This window comes from Thamnophis sirtalis, unplaced genomic scaffold (assembly GCF_051295495.1).
Source record: "Thamnophis sirtalis isolate CommonGarterSnake01/CBP01778 unplaced genomic scaffold, rThaSir2_p1.2 scaffold_1, whole genome shotgun sequence".
In the NCBI taxonomy this organism is placed as follows: Eukaryota; Metazoa; Chordata; class Lepidosauria; order Squamata; family Natricidae; genus Thamnophis; species Thamnophis sirtalis.
In genome coordinates, this window is record NW_028261381.1 from 171,316,509 (window position 1) to 171,337,177 (window position 20,669).

Below are 20,669 nucleotides of genomic sequence, written 5' to 3' on the forward strand. Positions count from 1 at the left end.
TGCCCTGACAAATGGCTCTGCGTGGAACCTGTGGCACGCGTGCCATAGGTTCGCCATCCCGGATAGAAGGCATTATATATTGACTCCTGAAATAAGTGCTTATTAGTATCCTTATTTTCAGGGAAGTCTTATTATTTTTGAGGTGCAGGAGGCAGTGAGCATGGTCAACTCATGGCTGTTTTTTTGGGAGGGCTTATTTTAGCCATGCGCTCAAAAGCCCGAGTGGGCTTATTATCTGGGGACGTCTTATTTTCGGGGAAACAGGGTAAAATAATGTCACTGTAAGAAAAACTCAGTGCTGGGGAAAATGTATCAGGAGTGCAATATTTTTGCAGGTCCTGTTTTCCTTGTTTCCTTGGCCTTAAACGCTGCCCTGTTGTTTTGCAACCCGGGTTGATGTTGTTATTTTTCTGGCTTGGGCGTCACGAGGAAGCACAGCGCTCTTCAACTGCATCCTTGGGATCTGGAAGTGTTTTTGGTTCTTGTGGGATGACGCAGGAGCTGCAGCTTGTATAAAATTCAGCAGGTCATGGGCAACCTCTGGAATTCAGAGAATCCTCAATCTAAAAAGTTGCTGCCAGGACCCCCAAAAAAACCCCAACCGTGACAAAGTTCAGATCAGGACACTTAAAACCTTGACTCTGGAAAGGCACGACTTTGTGGTGCTGAGCGATGCATCGTTTTTGGTTGCTCTGTAACAGCGGTCACCAACTGAGAAATGTTTGGTGGTCCGCCGAAAAATTATTAGCATTTTTTATATGGCACTAAATATAAGGGTCCTCAAACTACGGCCCCTGGGCTGGATACATGCTATGAACACTTGTGTTGCTGCATGTCATCCCAAGGATGATTTTCCTGGAGGCAACTGGACTTTCTTTGAAGACATTTTGCTTCTCATCCAAGAAGCTTCTTCAGCTCTGACTGGATGGTGGGGAATGGAAGGGTTTCTATTCCTTGCAGACAGCTGGTCATTTGCATAAGAGCCGAGGTGGCACAGTGGTTAGGGTGCAGCACTGCAGGCCACTTCAGCTGACTGTTATCTGCAGTTCGGCGGTTCTAATCTCATTGGCTCAGGGTTGACTCAGCCTTCCATCCTTCCGAGGTGGGTGAAATGAGGACCCAGACTGTGGGGGCGATATGCTGACTCTGTAAACCGCTTAGAGAGGGCTGAAAGCCCGATGAAGCGGTATATAAGTCGAACTGCTATTGCTATTGCTATCCTTTGGGATCAGGGGTGTCAAACTCAAGGCCTGGGGCCCAGGATCCGGTCTGCATCCCGGATCTGGATCCGAGCTTGGGAGCCCGTTTTCCGCTGGCAGAGTGCTCAGGCTGCCATAGGCGCCAACATGAGTGATGTCAATCTGGCCACACCCACCCTGGCCACACCCACCCCAGCGCCTTGAGGTCGGACACAACCCTGATGTGGCCCCCTCCATGAAATTGAGTTTGACCCCCCCCCCTGTTTTAGAGCAAAGCTGGCCGGGGAATTCTGGGAGTTGAAGTCTACCCGTCTTGAAGGCGCTAAGGTTGAGAAACACTGATTGTACTCAGAAGGAAGTAAACAACTACGAAAGCTGGATTTGTCTTTTGCAAGAGGAGAGTTTGAATTTCTAGGAAGAGGCGTTTCCTAACTTTGCAGCGTGTTTTGCAAGGCTGCTCCTGTCTCACTGCCAGGTCATTTGCAAAGGGCTGGCCAGAACTACAGCTAGCAAGAAGAGAACTGATGCCTTGAAGCCCATGGCAGATTGCAAGTAGTCCTCAACTTACGGCCCACAAGGAGCCCACAATTTCCATTGGCAAGCAAGACAATTATGGCCTTTCTTGCCACAGTTGTTAAGTGAAATCACTGCAGTTAGGAACAACAACGGGTTTTTAAGCGAATCCGGCTTCCCTATTGACTCCGCTTGTCAGAAGGTCGCAACCCTGGGACTCTGCGACCGTCATAAATATGAATCAGTTGTCAAAGCATCCGGATTTTGATCGCGCGAGCACGGGGATGTGGCAACGGTTGTAAGAGTGAAAAACAGTCCCTTTTAAAAATGCCGTTGTAACTTCAAATGGTCACTAAGCGAATTGTTGTAAGTCAAGGACTACCTGTATCCCTTCCTTCCTGCTCTAATGGCCTCTAAGGTTTTGTCTCATTCCTGAGATGATCACTCAAGCCCTTAAATATAATCATAGTTCTCATTTGTTTTTTGTTATTTTGGGGGGGAAAAAACCAAACCTCCGACAGTGATGAATTGGACAATCTCTGTCTTGCTTTTTTGGCCGTCCCACTCATGAAGGGCTGCTTCTGCATTTGTTGATCTTTTATATTTAAGTTTTTTTTTTTAACTTCGCCACTTTGGAAACAGAAATTCGGAGGAGGAAGTTAGAGCCGAAAGAGAGGCAGCAGGGCTGAAAAACGATCCATCTGTGTTGCTCTTACTAGGAATTTGTGAGTAGTTGCTTCCTCCTGCAAACGGGCGAGTGGGCAGCCGTGGCGGTTCTTGAGAATTTGGGGCGGCAGTGTTGACTCTCATGCCTGCACACGCCAGCGTTTCTCACACCTGGCAACTTTTAAGATGCGTGGGCTCCTATCTGCATTCCTCTGTGCAAAATGGTCATTATTTTTCCTAGTGCCGTTGCAATAGCAATAGCAGTTAGACTTATATACCGCTTCATAGGGCTTTCAGCCCTCTCTAAGCGGTTTACAGAGTCAGCATATCGCCCCCATAGTCTGGGTCCTCATTTCACCCACCTCGGAAGGATGGAAGGCTGAGTCAACCCTGAGCCGGTGAGATTTGAACAGCCGAACTGCAGATAACAGTCAGCTGAAGTGGCCTGCAGTACTGCACCCTAACCACTGCGCCACCTTGGCTCTTTGAACAGTCACTAAACGGACTGTTGCAAATCGAGGACTGCCGGTATGAATCGTTTCGTTCAATTACTTTTATTACGAGTCGCCACTTTTTCGTCGAAATTATTGCAACTCTCTATATTTCTGGGTTGAGTTTATTTGGTTGTTATTGGCCACGGTGCCGTTGAAATGAACTTTTTTATTTGGTGAATTGTCCTGCAGCAATTGCTCTCTGGAGAGTTGGCCATGCAACATTGTCCCACTTTGGGCTTAGGATGCCCTATCGTGTCACTTCTTTGCTGCATTTGCTGTAAAAATGTCCTTAATCAATTTCTCAAAGGTAGTCAATCATTCAGAATAGAGCTGGAAGGGACCTTGGAGGTCTTCTAGTCCAGCCCCCTGCTCAAGCAGGAGACCACATCTTCTGGAAGCAAGCAGCTCCACTGGTTAATTGTCCTCATTGTTAGGAAGTTTCTCTTTAATTTTAGGATGCTTCTCTCCTAGATTAGTTTCCATCCCTTCTTTCTTGTCCTGCCTTTTGGTACTTTGGAAAATAAGTAGATCTTCTCCTCTTTGTGGCAGCCCCACAAATACTGGAATACTGCTATCACGTCACCTCTAGTCTGCCTTTTCTCTAGACTGGCCATACCCAATTCCTGCAACCGTTCTTCATATGTTTTTGTCTCCAGGCCTTTAATCATCTTAGTTGCTCTTCTTTGCACTTTTTCCAAAGTCTCAACATCTTTTTTGTAATGTGGTGACCAAAACTACATGCAGGATTCCAGGTATGGCCTTAAAAAGGTAAAGGTTCCCCTCGCACATATGTGCTAGTCGTACCTGACTCTAGGGGGCAGTGCTCATTGTTTCAAAGCCGAAGGGACAGTGCTGTCCGAAGACGTCTCCATGGTCATGTGGCCGGCATGACTCAATGCCGAAGGCGCACGGAACGCTGTTACCTTCCCACCAAAGGGGGTCCCTATTTTTTCTACTTGCATTCTTTATGTGCTTTCAAACTGCTAGGTTGGCAGAAGCTGGGACAAGTAACAGGAGCTCCCTCCGTTACTCAGCACTTGGGATTCGAACCGGCAAACTGTATGCTTTCTGATCAACAAGCCTTACTAAGGCTTGATAAAGCGGTACTAATACTTCACGTGATTTTGATTCTGTGCCTCTCTTTATATTTGTATTAGCTTTTTTGTATTAGCTTTTTTGGCTGCCGCCACACACTGCTGGCTCATGTTTAAGTGATCGTCCACTGGGACTCCAACGTCCCCCCTCAAGTTACTATTTGTGAGCCAGGTTTCGCCTAGTTCGCCCACTCTAAAATCTAACATAGCTATACTTCTAGGACTGTGATGGTGAACCTATGGCACGCATGCCGCAGGTGGCACGCAGAGCCATTTGTTAGGGCAGTGGTTCCCAAATTTGGCAACTTTAAGACTTGTGGACTTCAACTCCCAGAATTCTCCAGCGAGAGTCCACAAGTCTTAAAGTTGCCAAGTTTGGGAACCACTGTGTTAGGGCATGCAAAGCATTGCCCTATTAGAGGTTTAGAGGTTTAGAGGTTTATTAACATTTATAGGCCGCCCTTTTCCCTGAGGGGACTCAGGGCGGCTTACATAAAATCAAGGGAGGGATATACAAACAATAACGCAGACAAACATAGAATAAAATAATGAGCAACATTCATTCATCATTCGGGAGGGGCAATTATCTTTGTCCCCAGGCCTCACGGGCTAGCCAGTTCTTAAGGGCTATGCGGAAGGCCTGGACGGTGGTGAGAGTACGAATCTCCACGGGGAGAGCGTTCCAAAGGGTCGGAGCTACTACTGAGAAGGCTCTCCTCCTTGTAATTGCCAGCCGGCACTGGCTGGCAGATGGAACTCGGAGGAGGCCCAATCTATGAGATCTAATTGGTCGCAGGGAGGTAATTGGCAGAAGGTGGTCTCTCAAGTATTAGCTCCAGCTTGCATGCATGTGCTGGCCAGCTGAATTTTGCCTTCACTTTCGGCCATTTTTCACCCTCTGGAGGCTTCAGGGAAGCCTCCTGAAGACGAAAAATGGCCCTACGGGCAACCCAGAAGTCCATTCCCAAACTTCCGGTTTGCCTGTTGAGCTGTTTTTCGCTCTCCGGAGGCTTCAGGAGGAGCCTAGGGAGGGTGAAAAAAGGGTCCATCATGTGCCAAAAGCGGGGGGAAGGCAGGAGTCACACGCGCATGTGCGTGGGCAGAGGGGGTCGCACGCATAGAATTATGGGTGTGGGCACGCCCGCGCATGACCCCCCTGTGCTCCCCCCACTTTTGGCACGCGATAGCAAAAAGGTTAACCATCACTGCTCTAGGAGATGAAAAATAGAGTTTTCCTCCTGCTGTCCGAAATTCAAATCTCACTGGCTCAGGGTTGACTCAGCCTTCCATCCTTCCGAGGTGGGTAAAATGAGGACCCGGATTGTTGTTGGGGGCGATATGCTGACTCTGTAAACCGCTTAGAGAGGGCTGAAAGCCCTATGAAGCGGTATATAAGTCTAACTAACTGCTATTGTGCCTTCTTACGGGGAAGACTGTCCCACGTGCCTTTGATGGAGTAAATTACCAGCGGTGAGGATCTCTCCCCCCCTCTCCCTCCCCCTCCCCTTCCCCCTCCGGCGCGCTCTGAGCTCTGTGCGGCCAAATCTCTACAGCCGTTTGTCAGAGTCAGCCAAAACTTTTTATCAATGCAACTAATTAAATGCTGCTTCTTCAAGAAATCGCTCCTGCCTGTTTAAATGCGCCCTGGGTAATCGGATACGGCCCCACAGGGATTGTATTTCGGTGTCATAATGGAGACATTTCGCAGGGAAGCATTGGTTAATGGTTAGCCGGATGCTGGGTCAGCAGAGTTTTGGTGGTGCGCTTGCTGGCTGGCTCCCCAGGTTCTCCAGGTTCAATTTAAAGTTCCTTACCGCTAATGAGCTAACATCATTAGCAGTGATGAAGTTACCTAGTTTGGGTGATAAAAACGTCTGCAAGAAGACAAGAAAGCTCGGAGAACACCAAGGAACCCCCCCCTCAGGTCAATCTTGAGCTACAAATATTCTCCTTTATTCATTTCAATTCAGAATAGAGCTGGAAGGGACCTTAAGAGGTCCTCTAGTCCAGGGGTCTCCAACCTTGGCAACTTTAAGGCCTGTGGACTTCAACTCCCTGACGTCCACAAGTCTTAAAGTTGCCAAGGCTGGAGACCCCTCCAAAGCTGGCTGAGGAATTCTGGGAATTGAAGTCCACAAGTCTTAAAGTTGCCAAGGTTGGAGACCCTTGCTCTAGTCCAGAGGTGTCGAACTCGATTTCAGAGTTGTGTTTGGCCTCAGGAGGACGGAGGGGGGTGCGTGGCCAGGGTGCGCATGGCCAGCTTGATGTCACTCGTGTTGGGGGCGTCCTAAGATTCAGCTCCCAGGCCTTGAGTTTGACACCCTGCTCTAGTCCAACCCCATGCTCAAGCAGGAGACCATATACCCGCTCAGACAAATGCCGTCCAGTCACTTCTTAAAAACCTCCAGTGATGAAGCGTCCACAACTTCTCAAGACAAGTTGTTCCACTGATTAATTGTCCTCACTGTTAGGAAGTTTCTCCTTATTTCCAGATTGCTTTTCTTCTTGAATAGCTTCCATCTGTTCTGACCCCCCTCGTCCCACACCAACACACACTCCGAGCCAAAGATAAGTTACAGCATTTAATTAACAGACAGACAGGTCCTTGGCAGCAATCCAGCACAGATAAGCCGTGGCAGTAATCCAGCCTGTCAAGCTCACAATAATGTTTTCCAACATTAGTTCCTGCGTTGACTTCTGCAAAAGGGGCGTGTGCACAAGCAGTCCTTTTATAGTCTGGAGAGGAGCCTAATTACCACCAGCTGAGTGCAATTACCTCCTGTAATTTCGTAATTGTTCCTTACAACTATTAGCTCTCTGGTGCCGGGCATCTAGGAACAACTCCCTTGGCTCCTCCCCACTGCTGATGTCCGGATCACACTCCCTTGTCTCCTCACCACTGGTCCAAGGCTCAGGCGCCTCCTGGTGGCCAACCAGCATCTCTGCGCCCTGCTCGGAGTCAGAACCCTGTCCAGGGTCCTCCACATCCTCCAAAGCCGACTCATAGGGCCCCTCGCTGTCGGAGTCTGGTGGCAGCTCCAACGGCTCCTGTTGGGCCACAACATTATCCATTGTTTCTTATTTTGCCTTCTGGTGCTTTGGAGAATAAGTTGACCCTCTCTTCTTTGTGGCAGCCCCTCAAATATTGGAATACTGCTATCAGTCACCCCTAGCCCTTCTTTTCTCTAGATTAGAAATACCCAGTTACTGATTATTATTATTTTTTGCCAAAAAAGGGGCATGCATAGCCTTTAGGAGGCTTGTAGAGTGCTCTTGGGGGCTGGCGGGGCAAAAACGAGCAAAAAACGGCCCATTTGCTGCTTATTTTTGCCCGCTCCAGCCCCAGGAACACTTTGCAGACCTCCCAAACCCCCCCCCATGTCCATTTGGTGAAGGGGGTGGGGTTTGGGGAGGCCAAAAATGCTGTATTCAGTGTATAAGATGCACCCAGATTTTTACCCTCTTTGGGGGGGTGCATCTTATACTCCGAAAAATACAGTAACTGTGGTGATTCACTTAAGATCTGTGTGAAGAAAGGTGGCAAATGAAATAATAGATGAAAGATTGGAAAACGAATGATGAAAGGTGATTAACAAGCCAGAAATAAATATAGGTATAAAGTTATATAGAAGAAATAAGCAATATCACTACCAGAATGTACACAATGCAAATTAAAATATATAGAATGATAAATGTATATAGAGAACTATGTTAGAACTATGGAAACAATAGAATATAAGCATGTCGTATATCCAGTTCCTATATTTTGTTAATAAGTTGAATGTTGTATGAATAAGAGAAAAAGGGACGTAATTAGGATATATAACATCATGTATGTTTTAAAAAGTGCTGATGCAGTCAGTGTATTGCTGTTGCAAAGTTGAAATTGTGATATAAAATGAAGAAAAACATACAGTAAAGATTTTTTTTTTAAAGTGATAAAATGGGGCAAAACTCACTTAACCACCATCTTGCTTAGCAATGGAAAGTTTGGATTCAATTGTGGTCATTAAGTTGAGGACTACCTGTATCGTTTTCTTCCCCTCTTTCCCCCCCCCCCCAGTAAATGTGTTTTTATTTTCCATTTTCATTTCGTACAGTCACATATATACTGTGCATAACCGGGGCCATATAACATTAAACAATAAACACAGCCATTCCTCTTGTCAACAATACCCCCCAAAATACAAACCCAATGTACACCACTTCGACCCTCCATACACCCTTTCTTTCGCCTCCCCCTCCAACTTTCCTTCTTCCCTCCAACATTCCCCTCTACCCTACTTCCCCTCCCCCTCTATCACTCCTCTCTCCCAGTACACTCCCTCCCTTCCTTCTCACCCTCCCTCCCGTCCTCTCTCCCACCCTCTCTACCCCTCTTTCTTCTAGCCCTCTACTCCTCCCTTCGGTGTATTTCTACTATCTATTAATATATTCAGCTTGTCCTATTTTTACAGTGAAATTAAAGAGCAACAGTATACAAATGCAATCGCGTTACTATAAAATCTAACACATACTATATATCCCCCCTCCCCCCTAACACCCCAGTTTTCTTCCCCTCTTGTGGGCAGCTCAGCCCTTCCCAATCTGGTGGTCTCCAGGTGCGTTGATATTGGTTTGAAATTCTGGTTTATAGTCCTAAAACATCTGGGAATAAATCTTCCTTGGCCCTTGAGCTAATCTGCATTACGTATGTCTTCCTGCAGCAGGCTTTAGAATTCCAAGAATTTGATTTTTTTTTTATTTTTTATCAGGGACCGGAATAAAGAAAATAATCAAGGCCCTGGCTTTAAAAATAGGAGAACTCAGAAGCTCTTGGTTGCAGGTTGTAGGTCAGAGCAATGGTCACTAACTGGTGGTCCGCAGAAAAGTTATTTGCATTTTTTATATTGCACTAAGTCAGGGGTCCTCAAACTACGACCGATGGGACGGATACGTGCAATGAACGCTTGTGTTGCTGCAGAGAGTCTCCCTCTTTGGGGTCTTTTTGTGTGGGTCGGAGGGGGGCAGAAATTCCGACTTGGGGTCTTCTTCAGACTCCTGATGGGGGGCTTTGGGCGAAGGCGGGAGGAAAGCACCGCTGGTGGCGAAGAGCCAGAGGGCCTCGTTCCAGTGGGACTGCATCATGGCCTGGAACTGGCTGACCATCTCAGCCCAGTGAGCCTCCAGGTGCCGGTACCTGGCCTTGCACTCCCACAGGTCTTCCCTCTGCTTGGAAAGCCTATGCTCCTAGTCCTCATTGAGGTGCTTCTGCTGAGCTTCCTTCTCGGTCAGATCCAGTTTGGACTGAGCTGTTTTGCCGACTCTTTCTCATGGGGGCTGCTTAGCTCCAGCAACTGCTTCCTGTTGGGGCCCTAAGGAGCCTGGGCGGGCAGGTGAGGAGTGGCTGGGAAGGGACGGGCGAGTAAAGGCTGTCGAGGTGCCCCTCAATGAGAGTGACATCGAGTTGGCCACACCCACCCAGCCACATGACCACCTAGCCACACCCACCTGGTCATTATTCAGATTATATTAGTGGTCCGCGGGATTTAAAATTATGAATTTAGTGGTCCCTGAGGTCCGAAAGGTTGGTAACCCGTGGGTCAGAGGCCTGCCGATAGTTGTGGACCCATGGCGAGTGAAAATATTTTGGGGCTGCTACACTTCGTAATAGTACAAGAAAATTTGTCTTGTTTTCAGAGTATTCTTGTGCTGTTCAGAACAGTAAACTGAGTGAATTGCAAAATCTCTTAAATTCGGCGGGGTGCAGCAGAATCCATCTAGAATGTGGGATTACAGGTAGTCCTCGGCTTACGACCACAGTTGAGCCCAAAATTTCCATTGCTAAGTGAGACAGTTCTTAGGTGAGCTTGGCCCTATTTTTACAACCCCTTTTTTGCCAGGGGTGTTAAGTGAATCCTCACGTTTAAGGTACTAACATGATTCTTGAGTGAATCCGGCTTCCCCATTGACTTTGCTTGTCAGAAGGTTGCAAAGGGGGATCCCGGGACACTGCGACCGTCATAAATACAAGGCACTTCTACCAAGCCTCTGAACTTTGATTACATGACCGTGGGGATGCTGTGACAGTCGTAAGTGTGAAAATTGGTCATAAGTCACATCAGTCGTGTTGTAACTTTGAACAGTTACTAAATCGACTGTGGCCAGGGTGGGCGTGGCCAGCTTGACGTCACTCATGTCCGGAGGCGCCTGTGGTGGCCCAAGCGCTCTGCTAGAGAAAACGGGCTCCCAAGCTCCGTTTTCAGCTGCAACGGCCTCCTGCAACCCTCTGCGGCGAAAATGGAGCTCGGGAGGGCCGCCCACATGCTCCGTTTTCGCTGGTGGAGGCACCGTGGGCCAGTCCTTCTCTGTTTCCAGCGCGTTCCCTAGAAGGGATAGGGCCCTCTAGGCCTTGCTCTAGTTCTTCCCAGATTCTGGCTACAGATTCTCTTTGCACCGTGAGGACTAGAAATTGTGTGAAGTTCTTACTGTAAAGAAAGAAAACTTGTAGGAAAAAAACCCCTCTTGTTGCTTCACAAAGAAGAGGGGTCAAAATATTCTCCAAAGCAATGGGCCGGTGGGGGGACCGGGGGCAGAACCAGGGGTGAAATCCAGCAGGTTCTGACACGTTCTGGAGAACCGGTAGCAGAAATTTTGAGTAATTCGGAGAACCGGCAAATGCCACCTCTGGCTGGCTCCAGGAGTGGGGAGGGACTGGAGAATTTGCAGTATCCTTCCCCTGCCACGCCTACCAAGCACCGCCCACCAAGCCACGCCCACAGAAACAGTAGTAAAAAAAATGAATTTCACTACTGGGCAGAACAAGAAACAATGGATGGAAACTAATCAAAATGAGAAGCAACCTGGAACAAAGGAGAAGCTTCTTAACAGTGAGGACAATTAACCAGCGGAACAGCTTGGCCTTCACAAATCGTGGGGGCTCCATCGCTGGAGGTTTTTAAAGAAGAAGCTGGACAGCCATTCGTCTGAAATGCTACAAGTCCCTGATGGCAAACCTATGGGAAACGTACCACAGGTGGCACGCAGAGCCCTCTCTGTGGGCATGCCAGCCGTCGCCCCAGCCCAGCTCCAACGAGCATGTGCACGGACCTCCCGCCGGCCAGCTGATCTTCAGGTCTCTGCTGAGCATGTACTGGGAACGGGTCACGTGCCTGCGTGGTGGTGTGTGGTGCCTTTGTGGGTGGTGCTCATATTGCATTTTGGGGCCTTGCGTGGTACCCCTGTGCCCCGTTTTGGCTTCCAGATTGGTGCAGGCCCAAAACAGGGCATGGGAGTGCCACGTGGGCGGTAGGGCGCACCGGGGGAAGATTGTCACACACACATTGCATTATGGGTGCTTTTGGCACGCGGCGACCAAAAGGTTAGCCATGGCTGGTATAGGTTCTCCTGCTTGGGCAGGGGCTGGACTAGAAGACCTCCCAAGGTCCTATTCCTATTCCTTCCGAAGGCAAAGCTGTTCCCCTCGTTAATTGTTATCGCCGTTTAGGAAGTTTCTCCTTAATTCCAGGTTGCGCCTCTCCTTGATTGCAGGTTCCCAACCAGAGGTGCCCAATTCCTGAGCCCAGGGGCCGGTACCAGTCCGTGGCCTCTTGGGAACCAGGTCACAGAGGCAGCAGGCGGATGGGTGAAGGCGAATGGGTGCGTTCTGGGTTGCGCGAGGCTGTCTGATGGGCACTTGTCTCTGGGCCCCACAAGCATAGGTGCCCCATACTAATTTGTGTATGTTAACCCTTCCATGCTCCTCGAATCACATAAATACAGAAACTTTATGGCTTTACGGAGTATTATTGTGTTTTTCAAGCCTCGTGTATTGTTCAGGTATTTATCGGGATGATTAGTTGTTGCTGCCCATCATGTTTTTAAAGCTTCAACACCGATTTTGTTGGAAGTACCAATAAAATAAATATATGTTTAATTTTATCGACCATTTACATTTTGGTTCCTGTGAGTAGTTCTCATAAGGTGGCTCAGTGGCTAAGATGCTGAGCTTGTCCATCAGAAATGTTGGCGGTTCGGCGGTTCGAATCCCTAGCGCCGCGTAACAGAGTGATCTCCTGTTAGTTGTCCCAGCTTCTGCCAACCTAGCAGTACAAAAGCACGTAAAAAATGCAAGTAGAAAAACAGGGACCACCTTTGGTGGGAAGGGAACAGTGTTCCGTGTGCCTTTGGCGTTGAGTCATGCCAGCCACATGACCACGGAGACGTCTTCGGACAACACTGGCTCTTCGGCTTTGAAATGGAGGTGAGCACCGCCCCCTAGAGTCGGGAACGACTAGCACATATGTGCGAGGGGAACCTTTACTTAATTGTCATAGGGGACTCAGTACATGCTTTGCTCCGGGCCCATAACGCTGTTAAGACAGTCCTGGGTTGCGCACAATGAAACCATTTCCCACCTACCTATCCCTCCCAGTTCGTGGAAGGCAATTTTTCTTCCAAAACCAGTCCCTGGAACCAGAAGGGTTGGGGACCACTGATTCAGACTATCGCCCATCAAACTCTGGAGGTCTCTCAATCACCATTGTCTCTCCCCCACCCCCACCATTCGACACCCAATGTACTTTTACTTATTGGTCAGAAAGGAACTAATGGAAATAATGGGGTTGCCACAGAGAAGAGGGAGTCAAGCTATTCTCCAAGGCACCTGAGGGTAGAACAAGAAGCAATGGGTGGAAACTAATCAAGGAGAGAAGCAATTTAGAACTGAGGAGAAATTTCCTGACGGTGAGAACAATTAACCAGTGGAACAGAAATTGCCTCCAGAAGTTGTGAATGCTCCAACACTGGAAGTCTTTAAGAAGATGTTGGATAGCCATTTGTCTGAAGTGGTGTAGGGTCTCCTGCCTAAGCAGGGGGTTGGACTAGAAGACCTCCAAGGACCCTTCCAACTCTGTTATTCTATTCTATTCTATTCTATTCTATTCAGGCCCTTCACAGCAGAATTAGTCCCCCAGTGAAAAACCCCTATCTGCTCCGAGCTTGTAGTGACAGCAAGCTAATGCAGAAGGAGGTTTCTTTCCTTCTCCCTTATTGATTTTTTCTCCCCTCTGTATAATCGGTTACCCTCCGCGAAACCGTAAGTAAGCGAAGCTCGTCCTTTGCGGCTCTTACCGGAATCGCCGGCTCTAGATTTCCTATCAAATGCAGTTTGCAAACTTGGGAAAACAAGGAGGGGTTGAGTGTGTTTGTGTGTGTGTGTGTGTGGGGAGCAGAACTGCTTACTTAAGACTTAGAAATTGTGGGGTGGGCGAAAACCAAGAAGGACCCAGCCATGTGCCAATAGCTTCACGTCAGTTTTTTTTTTTCAGCTGCTGCTTTCCCATTTGGTTTTCTGGTATCTCGTTTGCTTTCCCGCAAGCGACGGCTAATTTTACATTCGTGGCGATAAATAAAGGATGACAGCAATAAAACTCTGGGTCTTTTTGAAAGCTGCGATAGGGATGGTTTTTAATTGACTAATTACACCTCCCAGCAGGCGGCCGAAAGATGCTTCTCTATCGGATTGGTTACTACTACAGGATTGCATAGCTGAAAATTTAGGGACGGGTAGCCCTGGACAGGGATGTGGTGGCTCAGTGACTAAGACGCTGAGCTTGTCCATCAGAAAGGTCGGCAGTTTGGCGGTTCGAATCCCTAGCGCCGCATAATAGAGTGAACTCCCGTTACTTGTCTCAGCTTCTGCCAACCTAGCAGTTCGAAAGCACGTAAAAAATGCAAGTAGAAAAACAGGAGCCACCTTTGGTGGGAAGGGAACAGCGTTCCGTGCGCCTTTGGCATTTAGCCATGCCGGCCACGTGACCCCGGAGATGTCTTGGGACAGCGCTGGCTCTTCGGCTTTGAAACGGAGATGAGCACCGTCCCATAGAGTCGGGAACGACGAGCACATATGTCCATGGGGAACCTTTACTTTTAGTCCTGGATTTACAACAGTTCATTTAGTGACCACTCGAAGTTATAACAGCACTGAAGAAAGAGGCTTACGACCAGTTTTCACACTTACAACTGCTGCAGCATCACGTGATCAAAAGTTAGATGGTTGTCAGCTGGCTTAGATTTATGACGGTTGCAGCATCCCGGGGTCATGTGATCCGCTTTTACGACCTTCTGGCCAGCAAAATCCAAAGGGGAAGCCAGATTGACTTAACGGTCGTGTTATACTAACTTAAGAACTGCAGGGATTCTCTTAACAACTGTGGGAAGAAACCTCACTTAACAAACGTCTCGCTTAGCAACAGAAATGTTGGGCTCAATTGTGGCTGTAAGTAGGTAGTCCTTGAATTTCAACAGTTCGCTTAGTGACTGTTCAAAGTTACAGTGGGACTGGAAAAAGTGACTTAGGACTGTTTTTCACACTTAGCAACCCTTGCCGCATCCCCATGGTCACAGCTTGGCAACCGACTCATAGTTATGAAGATTGGTCTTCCACGGATTTCCTCTTTTTGCCCTCTTGTTTTCACCTTCAGTTTCATCATGAATTCCTTAGCACAGCAGCCCCAAACCCTCTCTGGCTTTGCATACGGGCAGGGCTGTGGGTGGAGAGGAGATGGTTTGGTCTGAATGATCTCCCGCTCTCCCTCCCTCTCCTTCCTCTCCCTCCCACTCCCTCCCTCTCTCTGTCCTTCCCTCCCACTCCCTCCCTCTCTCTGTCCTTCCCTCCCTCCCTCCTTCTCTTCCTCTCTCCCCTTCCTTCCTCCCTCTTCCTCCCTTTCTTCTCCCTCCCTCCCCTTCTTCCCTCCCTCCTCCTCCTTCTCCCTCCCTCTCTCTGTCCCTCCCTCCCTCCTCCCTCCCTCTCCCTTTCCCTCTCCTTCCTCCCTCCTGCTCCCTCCCTCCCTCTCCCTCCCTCTCTCTGTCCCTCCCACTCTTCCTCTCCCTCCCTCCTTCCTGCCTCTCCCTCCCTCTCTTTCCCTCTCCTTCCTCCCTCCCTCTTCCTCCCTCCCCCTCCCTCCCTCCCTCTACCTCCCTCTCTTCTTCTCCTTCCCTCCTTCCTGCCTCTCCCTCCCTCCCTCCCTCCCTTTCCCTCTCCTTCCTCCCTATTCCTCTCTCCCTCCCTCTCCCTCCCTCCCTCTCCCTCCCTCTCTTCCTCTCCCTCCCTCCTTCCTGCCTCTCCCTCCCTCCCTTTCCCTCTCCTTCCTCCCTCTTCCTCTCTCCCTCCCTCTCCATCCCTCCCTCTCCCTCCCTCTCTCTCCCTCCCTCTCTTCCTCTCCCTCCCTCCTTCCTGCCTCTCCCTCCCTCCCTTTCCCTCTCCTTCCTCCCTCCTTCCCCCTCCCTCCCCCTTCCTCCATTCTCTCTCTCCCTCCCCCTCTCTGTCCCTCCCTCTCTCCCTCTCTGTCCCTCCCCCTCCTCCCTCCCTCCCTCCCTCTCCCTCCCTTCCTCTATCTCCCTCTCTGTCCCTCTCCCTCCCTCTCTCCTTCCCCCCCTCCCCCACACAGAAAAGAGAAACAATTCTTTACATATTTCACTTCCAGAGGCTACAAGAGAGCACACCTATCTTGTGCGGTCTCCACAGTCCCCAAAACTGTGTGAGAACCGGGTGTGTCCGTCCAAGGATAATTGCCTTCAGGTGTTAACACAATACTATGGTTGGAAGAGACCCTGGAGATCTTCTAGTCCAACTCTCGCTGCCCAAGCGGGAGACCCTGGTCTGTACCATTCCAGACAAGAGGCTGTCCAGTCTCTTCTTAAAAACCTCCAGTGATGAAGCACCCACAATTTCTGAAGGCAACTTCTGTCCCACTGGTTAATTGTCCTCACTGTTATGAAGTTTCTCCTTAATTCCAGGTTGCTTCTCTCCTTGATTAGTTTCCACCCATTATTTCTTTTTTTTAATAATTTTTTTTATTTTCAAACACAAACACACAACACATATAACATAAAAGCCTCTTCAATTACACACAGTGTGTCAATTGGTTACAAAGTCTTTCTGTGTCCTTTCCATGGGCCTCACTTGAATTTTATCAAAATTCACATATTGACAGTCAAGATGTCTTTGTATACCTTGTTATTATGCTTCCTCCTATTCTAAGTCATTCAATCATTTTAGCATTGATAACATTCTCTAATAGTTTCCAATTCCATGTTTTTTCCCCATTATTAGTATTATCAATCTAACATACATGTATAGTGTTAGGTAAACTCCCTGTTGGGAGAGCGAGTACATTCAGAGAAGCGTTGTGAGAGTTGTGTTGGAGAACACACAAACCAGCATACAGAGACACTGCAGTTTAAATAGGCTTTTACTTTCGTGGAAATAGAGGTATCAGAGTCCATCAAACAGTCCAAGTCATATAAGGATAAGACAGTTAGTCATCAGCGTCTTTCAGTTAAGGGATAATCCAAATAACATAGTCCAGTATCGTATAATCAGTTCAATACTCAAAGTTTGCTAGCAGTTGCAAAAACTTACAATAGCTCATGGCACTTTCTAACAGCCAGCTTCCAAAACACTCAGATCAGATCAGCCCAGCATCTAACAAACAGAGAGAGCTAACAGTCATTCTGGCTCCCTCTTATGGCCGAGTGAGGAAAACAGCACCCAATCACATTTACAGCATGATTTAAAGAAACAGGTATAGCATTGTTACATGATTTATATATTGCCAACCCAACCGTTAGAATTATATTCCTAACATATGCAAATTGTTATACTTATTAAACATCCATTAAGCCCAGCTATTATTACATCCTTTCAACATAAGGCATATTAAATTTGAAGTAAATTTATATCATAACATTTTATTACATTATCCTGAAATCATCCAATGATATTACGTCTTTCTAATCTGTTCTATATAGAATTGTTTATCTTATTTATCTCTTATAAAAAGACTTTTCAACATCATCTCCATAATCCTCACTTACAGTTTGTATAAGATTTCATATTATCAATCTAGTACATATAAATTTCCACCCATTATTTCTCATCCTGCGCTCAGGTGCTTTGGAGAAAGGGTTGGCCCCCCCTCTTCTTTGGGGCAGCCCCTGAGATATCGGAGCACTGCTATCATGTCACCCTCCTAGTCCTTTCCAGGCAGTGTTGGTGGACACTGGCTTGTCACTCAAAATGTCATGGTTCTGTCATCTCTATCATAGGTTTGCCAACATTGATCAGATTGCGAATTTGGAAATTATCCTGGGGGAAGTGTTTAGGAAGTTGCTTACATGTTATTGCCCCAAAAACAGGATGGATGTAGTCAAGTTCAGTTTGTAGAAATCTTTAAAAAAGAACAAAAAAAGAAACATTTTTTTGCCAAGTGCTTGGCAATTTCCGGTCACAAGGGGACTTATTCAAGACAATGTTCCAAATAATTGTATTTTTAATTTTTTAAAATAACACTACAATTGGAAGCAATTATATGAACTGTTTGATTCATACAGTTGAGACCAATTTTTTACTTTCATTTCCAGTAGAGGAGACTGCAGTTACGTTGGATTTCTTGGAAAAAAATTTTTTTCCAATGTCCTCAATGGTCTGGAATTTAATTAAGCATTATTGATGCCTTTTGTTTAGTAAAATAACTTAAAAATTATCCCAGATTAATTTTGTTTGCTACACAAATACATTAATTTTTCTTCATTTTATCCCAAAGCGTTTCTAAGAATACAGAATTTTTTTTATTCAAATTAGATGACATGCGCTAAATGAGTTCCCAAAAGCCCAGCAAATCAAGATTTATTTGGAAATTGTAGCGGTTCCAACATCTCATTTAAGGTTTTTTTTTAAAAAAATGCTAATTTGAAAAGTCGCCTTCATTCTTTCCCTTCGTGATATATTTTAGATGGGAGAAAATGAGACTTTGAAAATGAAGCGGTATAACTCTCACTACAGGTAGTTCTTCGACTTAAAACAGTTCATCTAGTGACTGTTCAAACTTACAACGGCATTGAAAAAAAATTGGGATCTGCTGAACAGGTCTCTTTTGGGAAGGTTGCAATAGCATGGGTGGGCTTCAACTCCCAGAATTCCCCAGCTAGGGATTCGAACTGCCGAACTGCCGACCTTTCTGATCGACAAGCTCAGCGTCTTAGCCACTGAGTCCCCACGTCCCCTTTAATGCAAATTTGCTCTGCTCCTAATCTTTTCCCTTTCTTTTTGGCCCCTCAGGATATGCTGCAGAAGGAAGAGCTGAGATAAGGGATCTCTTTGGACCTCCAGTGACCCGACTGGCTTCCGATTCCTCCATGAAGCAGCACAAAGCCTGATGCCCACTTTGCCCCTCACCATGGACAGGGGGAGGAGTTACCACCCGCCATGTACGCACCAGCAGCCCGGCAATACACTGTATAGGACACCCACCCTTCAAACCCCGCTTGGCTTGCCCACCAGTGAGGTGAGTGTCCCTGGGAGATGAGTCCTCAGTTCTAATGGGTTTTTACCCACAGGTCAGCCTTTCTGAGATTATTCCTCACCTCAAGACTTGGTCCACCTTTTGCACTAAGTCCTAATCACCCCCCAGAATTCCTCAGCCAGGAGGGTTTGTCAATCTTGGCCACTTTCAGATGGGTGGACTTCAACTCCCAGAATTCCTCAGCCAGGAGGGTTGGCAATCTTGGCCACTTTCAGATGGGTGGACTTCAACTCCCAGAATTCCTCAGGCAGGAGGGTTTGTCAATCTTGGCTACTTTTAGATGGGTGGACTTCAACTCCCAGAATTCCTCAGGCAGGAGGGTTTGTCAATCTTGGCTACTTTCATATAGGGGGACTTCAACTCCCAGAATTCCTCAGGCAGGAGGGTTTGCCAATCTTGGCCACTTTCAAATGGGGGGGACTTCAACTCCCAGAATTCCTCAGGCAGGAGGGTTTGTCAATCTTGGCCACTTTCAGATGGGTGGACTTCAACTCCCAGAATTCCTCAGGCAGGAGGGTTTGTCAATCTTGGCCACTTTCAGATGGGTGGACTTCAACTCCCAGAATTCCTCAGGCAGGAGGGTTTGCAACAGTTGTGTGAAAAAATGGTCGTAAGTCAATTCTTTTAATGCCTTTGTAACTTTGAATGGTCACTAAACGAACAGACGTAAGTCAAGGACTGCCTGAATCAACTTCAGGTTGAGAGCAGCTGCAGGTGGCCTTCCAAATTCAGTCTTGGCCAACAGAGAGAGCCAGAATTGTGAAGTTTGGTTATGTTCGACTCTGTTTTTATCAGCCCAGATATGCAGAGGGGGCCCCCTTTTGATCACCGAAGGAAGGACATGCCTTTAAAATGCAACAAGCCTTTTCTTTGAGGATAGCTACCTGACTCTAAGACCCCGTTTCCTGACGTTAATAACTTTAAATTACGTGGACTTCAACTCCCCGGTTGGCTCTGCTGCCTGAGGAATTCTGGGAGTTGAAGTCCACCTATCTGAAAGTGGCCAAAGTCGGGAAAACTGCCTTAAGAAAAGGCACATCTGGTTTAAATCATTGCGGACAGGTGCTGGAACTGTTCCTCAGTGTGTGCCAAAATACAAGTAGTCCTCGACTTGCAACAGTTTGTTTAGTGACCGTTTGAAGTTATGACGCTGCCGAGAAAAGTGACATGACCCTTTTTCACACTTATGACTGTTGCAGCATCCCCATAGTCACCTTGACCAAAATTCAGATGTTTGGGCAATTGACTCATCTTTATGATAGTTGTGGTGGTGTCCCGGGGTCACGCAATCTCCTTTTGCGACCTTCTGACAAGCAAAGTCAGTGGGGAAGCCAGATTCACTCAACAACTGTGTTGTTAACTTAGCAACTGCAGTAACCTAACAGTACTTAACAACGGTGGCAAGAAAGGTTGTAAAATGCCCCTAAACTGACCTCACAACCGTTTCACTTAGTAACAGGAATTTGGGGCTCAATTGTCGTTAAGTCAAAGACTATCTGTACTTCTTGCCATTGAAGCAACACAAAGGCCTAATATCTCTGCCCTAGATGCTTTGAAAAGCTTAAATCAGCAGCTTAATATTTAGCTGCAGACCGTGATCCCTGGGATCATTGTTTCAGTGGTATTAATTTACCAGATTTCTCAATCCCTTCAAAGTGGCGCCTTGTCTTCGCTGGAACAGTTCTATTCTGACCTAGGCTTCCCCCCAAAAAGCACGAAGCAGATTCCTGGTCCCTACAAACCCAATGTGAATTCCTCTCATTCACATTCAGCCAATGCCTGGCAAACAATCTTTCAAAGGTGAAGTTATGACCACAGACCTTATCTAGCTTGGAAAGCTGCCATGTAAATATTTTCCAAACGCACTGCTGTGCAAGGAAAGACTGGGCACAGAGTCTCTGAGATTCACGGACAGATCTTCACACTCCTGAAACAAACAAACGAATGAATTGTTTCCTGCAAAAGCCCACTCCCCTTTTGCTTTGCTTTTCCTTCCTATGGGAGGGGCCATTCACCGTCCACCTGTGGCTTTACTACCAAGTCGGCCCTGATTTCTTTTCTGTTCTTGTCTTCTGGCAGCTCTGCGCATACGCACACTGGGAACAGGCTCCAGCTGTTCCTCTGCCTCATTGATGTCTGACTCAGAAGGCAGCTGAGAACTGCCAGATGGCCCTGCCCCCCCCCTGCCTCCAGCACAGAGCCCTTATCTGAGCTTTCTTCAGCCCCCAAGACTAGCCTGTATTCCTTCAGTTTCAGTTTCAGTTTCGGTTTATTTGTATGCCGCCCTTCTCCAGGAGGGACTCAGGGTGGCGAACAACTCAAAGGGGAAAGGGAACATAAACAACAGTACACATAATT

At 47.4% G+C, this 20,669-nt stretch overlaps 1 protein-coding gene across 2 annotated transcripts in view; it reads left to right on the forward strand.

Annotated features, from left to right (window-relative positions):
* SBNO2 (strawberry notch homolog 2) overlaps nt 1-20,669 on the forward strand; it is a 148,933-nt gene that overhangs the window by 27,599 nt on the left and 100,665 nt on the right. For both annotated transcript variants that reach the window (XM_087703295.1, XM_087703296.1), the window contains exon 2: nt 18,068-18,293. In XM_087703295.1, the coding sequence (XP_087559421.1) occupies nt 18,165-18,293 (129 nt within the window). In that variant the 5' untranslated portion in view covers nt 18,068-18,164. The remainder of the gene's footprint in view (nt 1-18,067; nt 18,294-20,669) is intronic.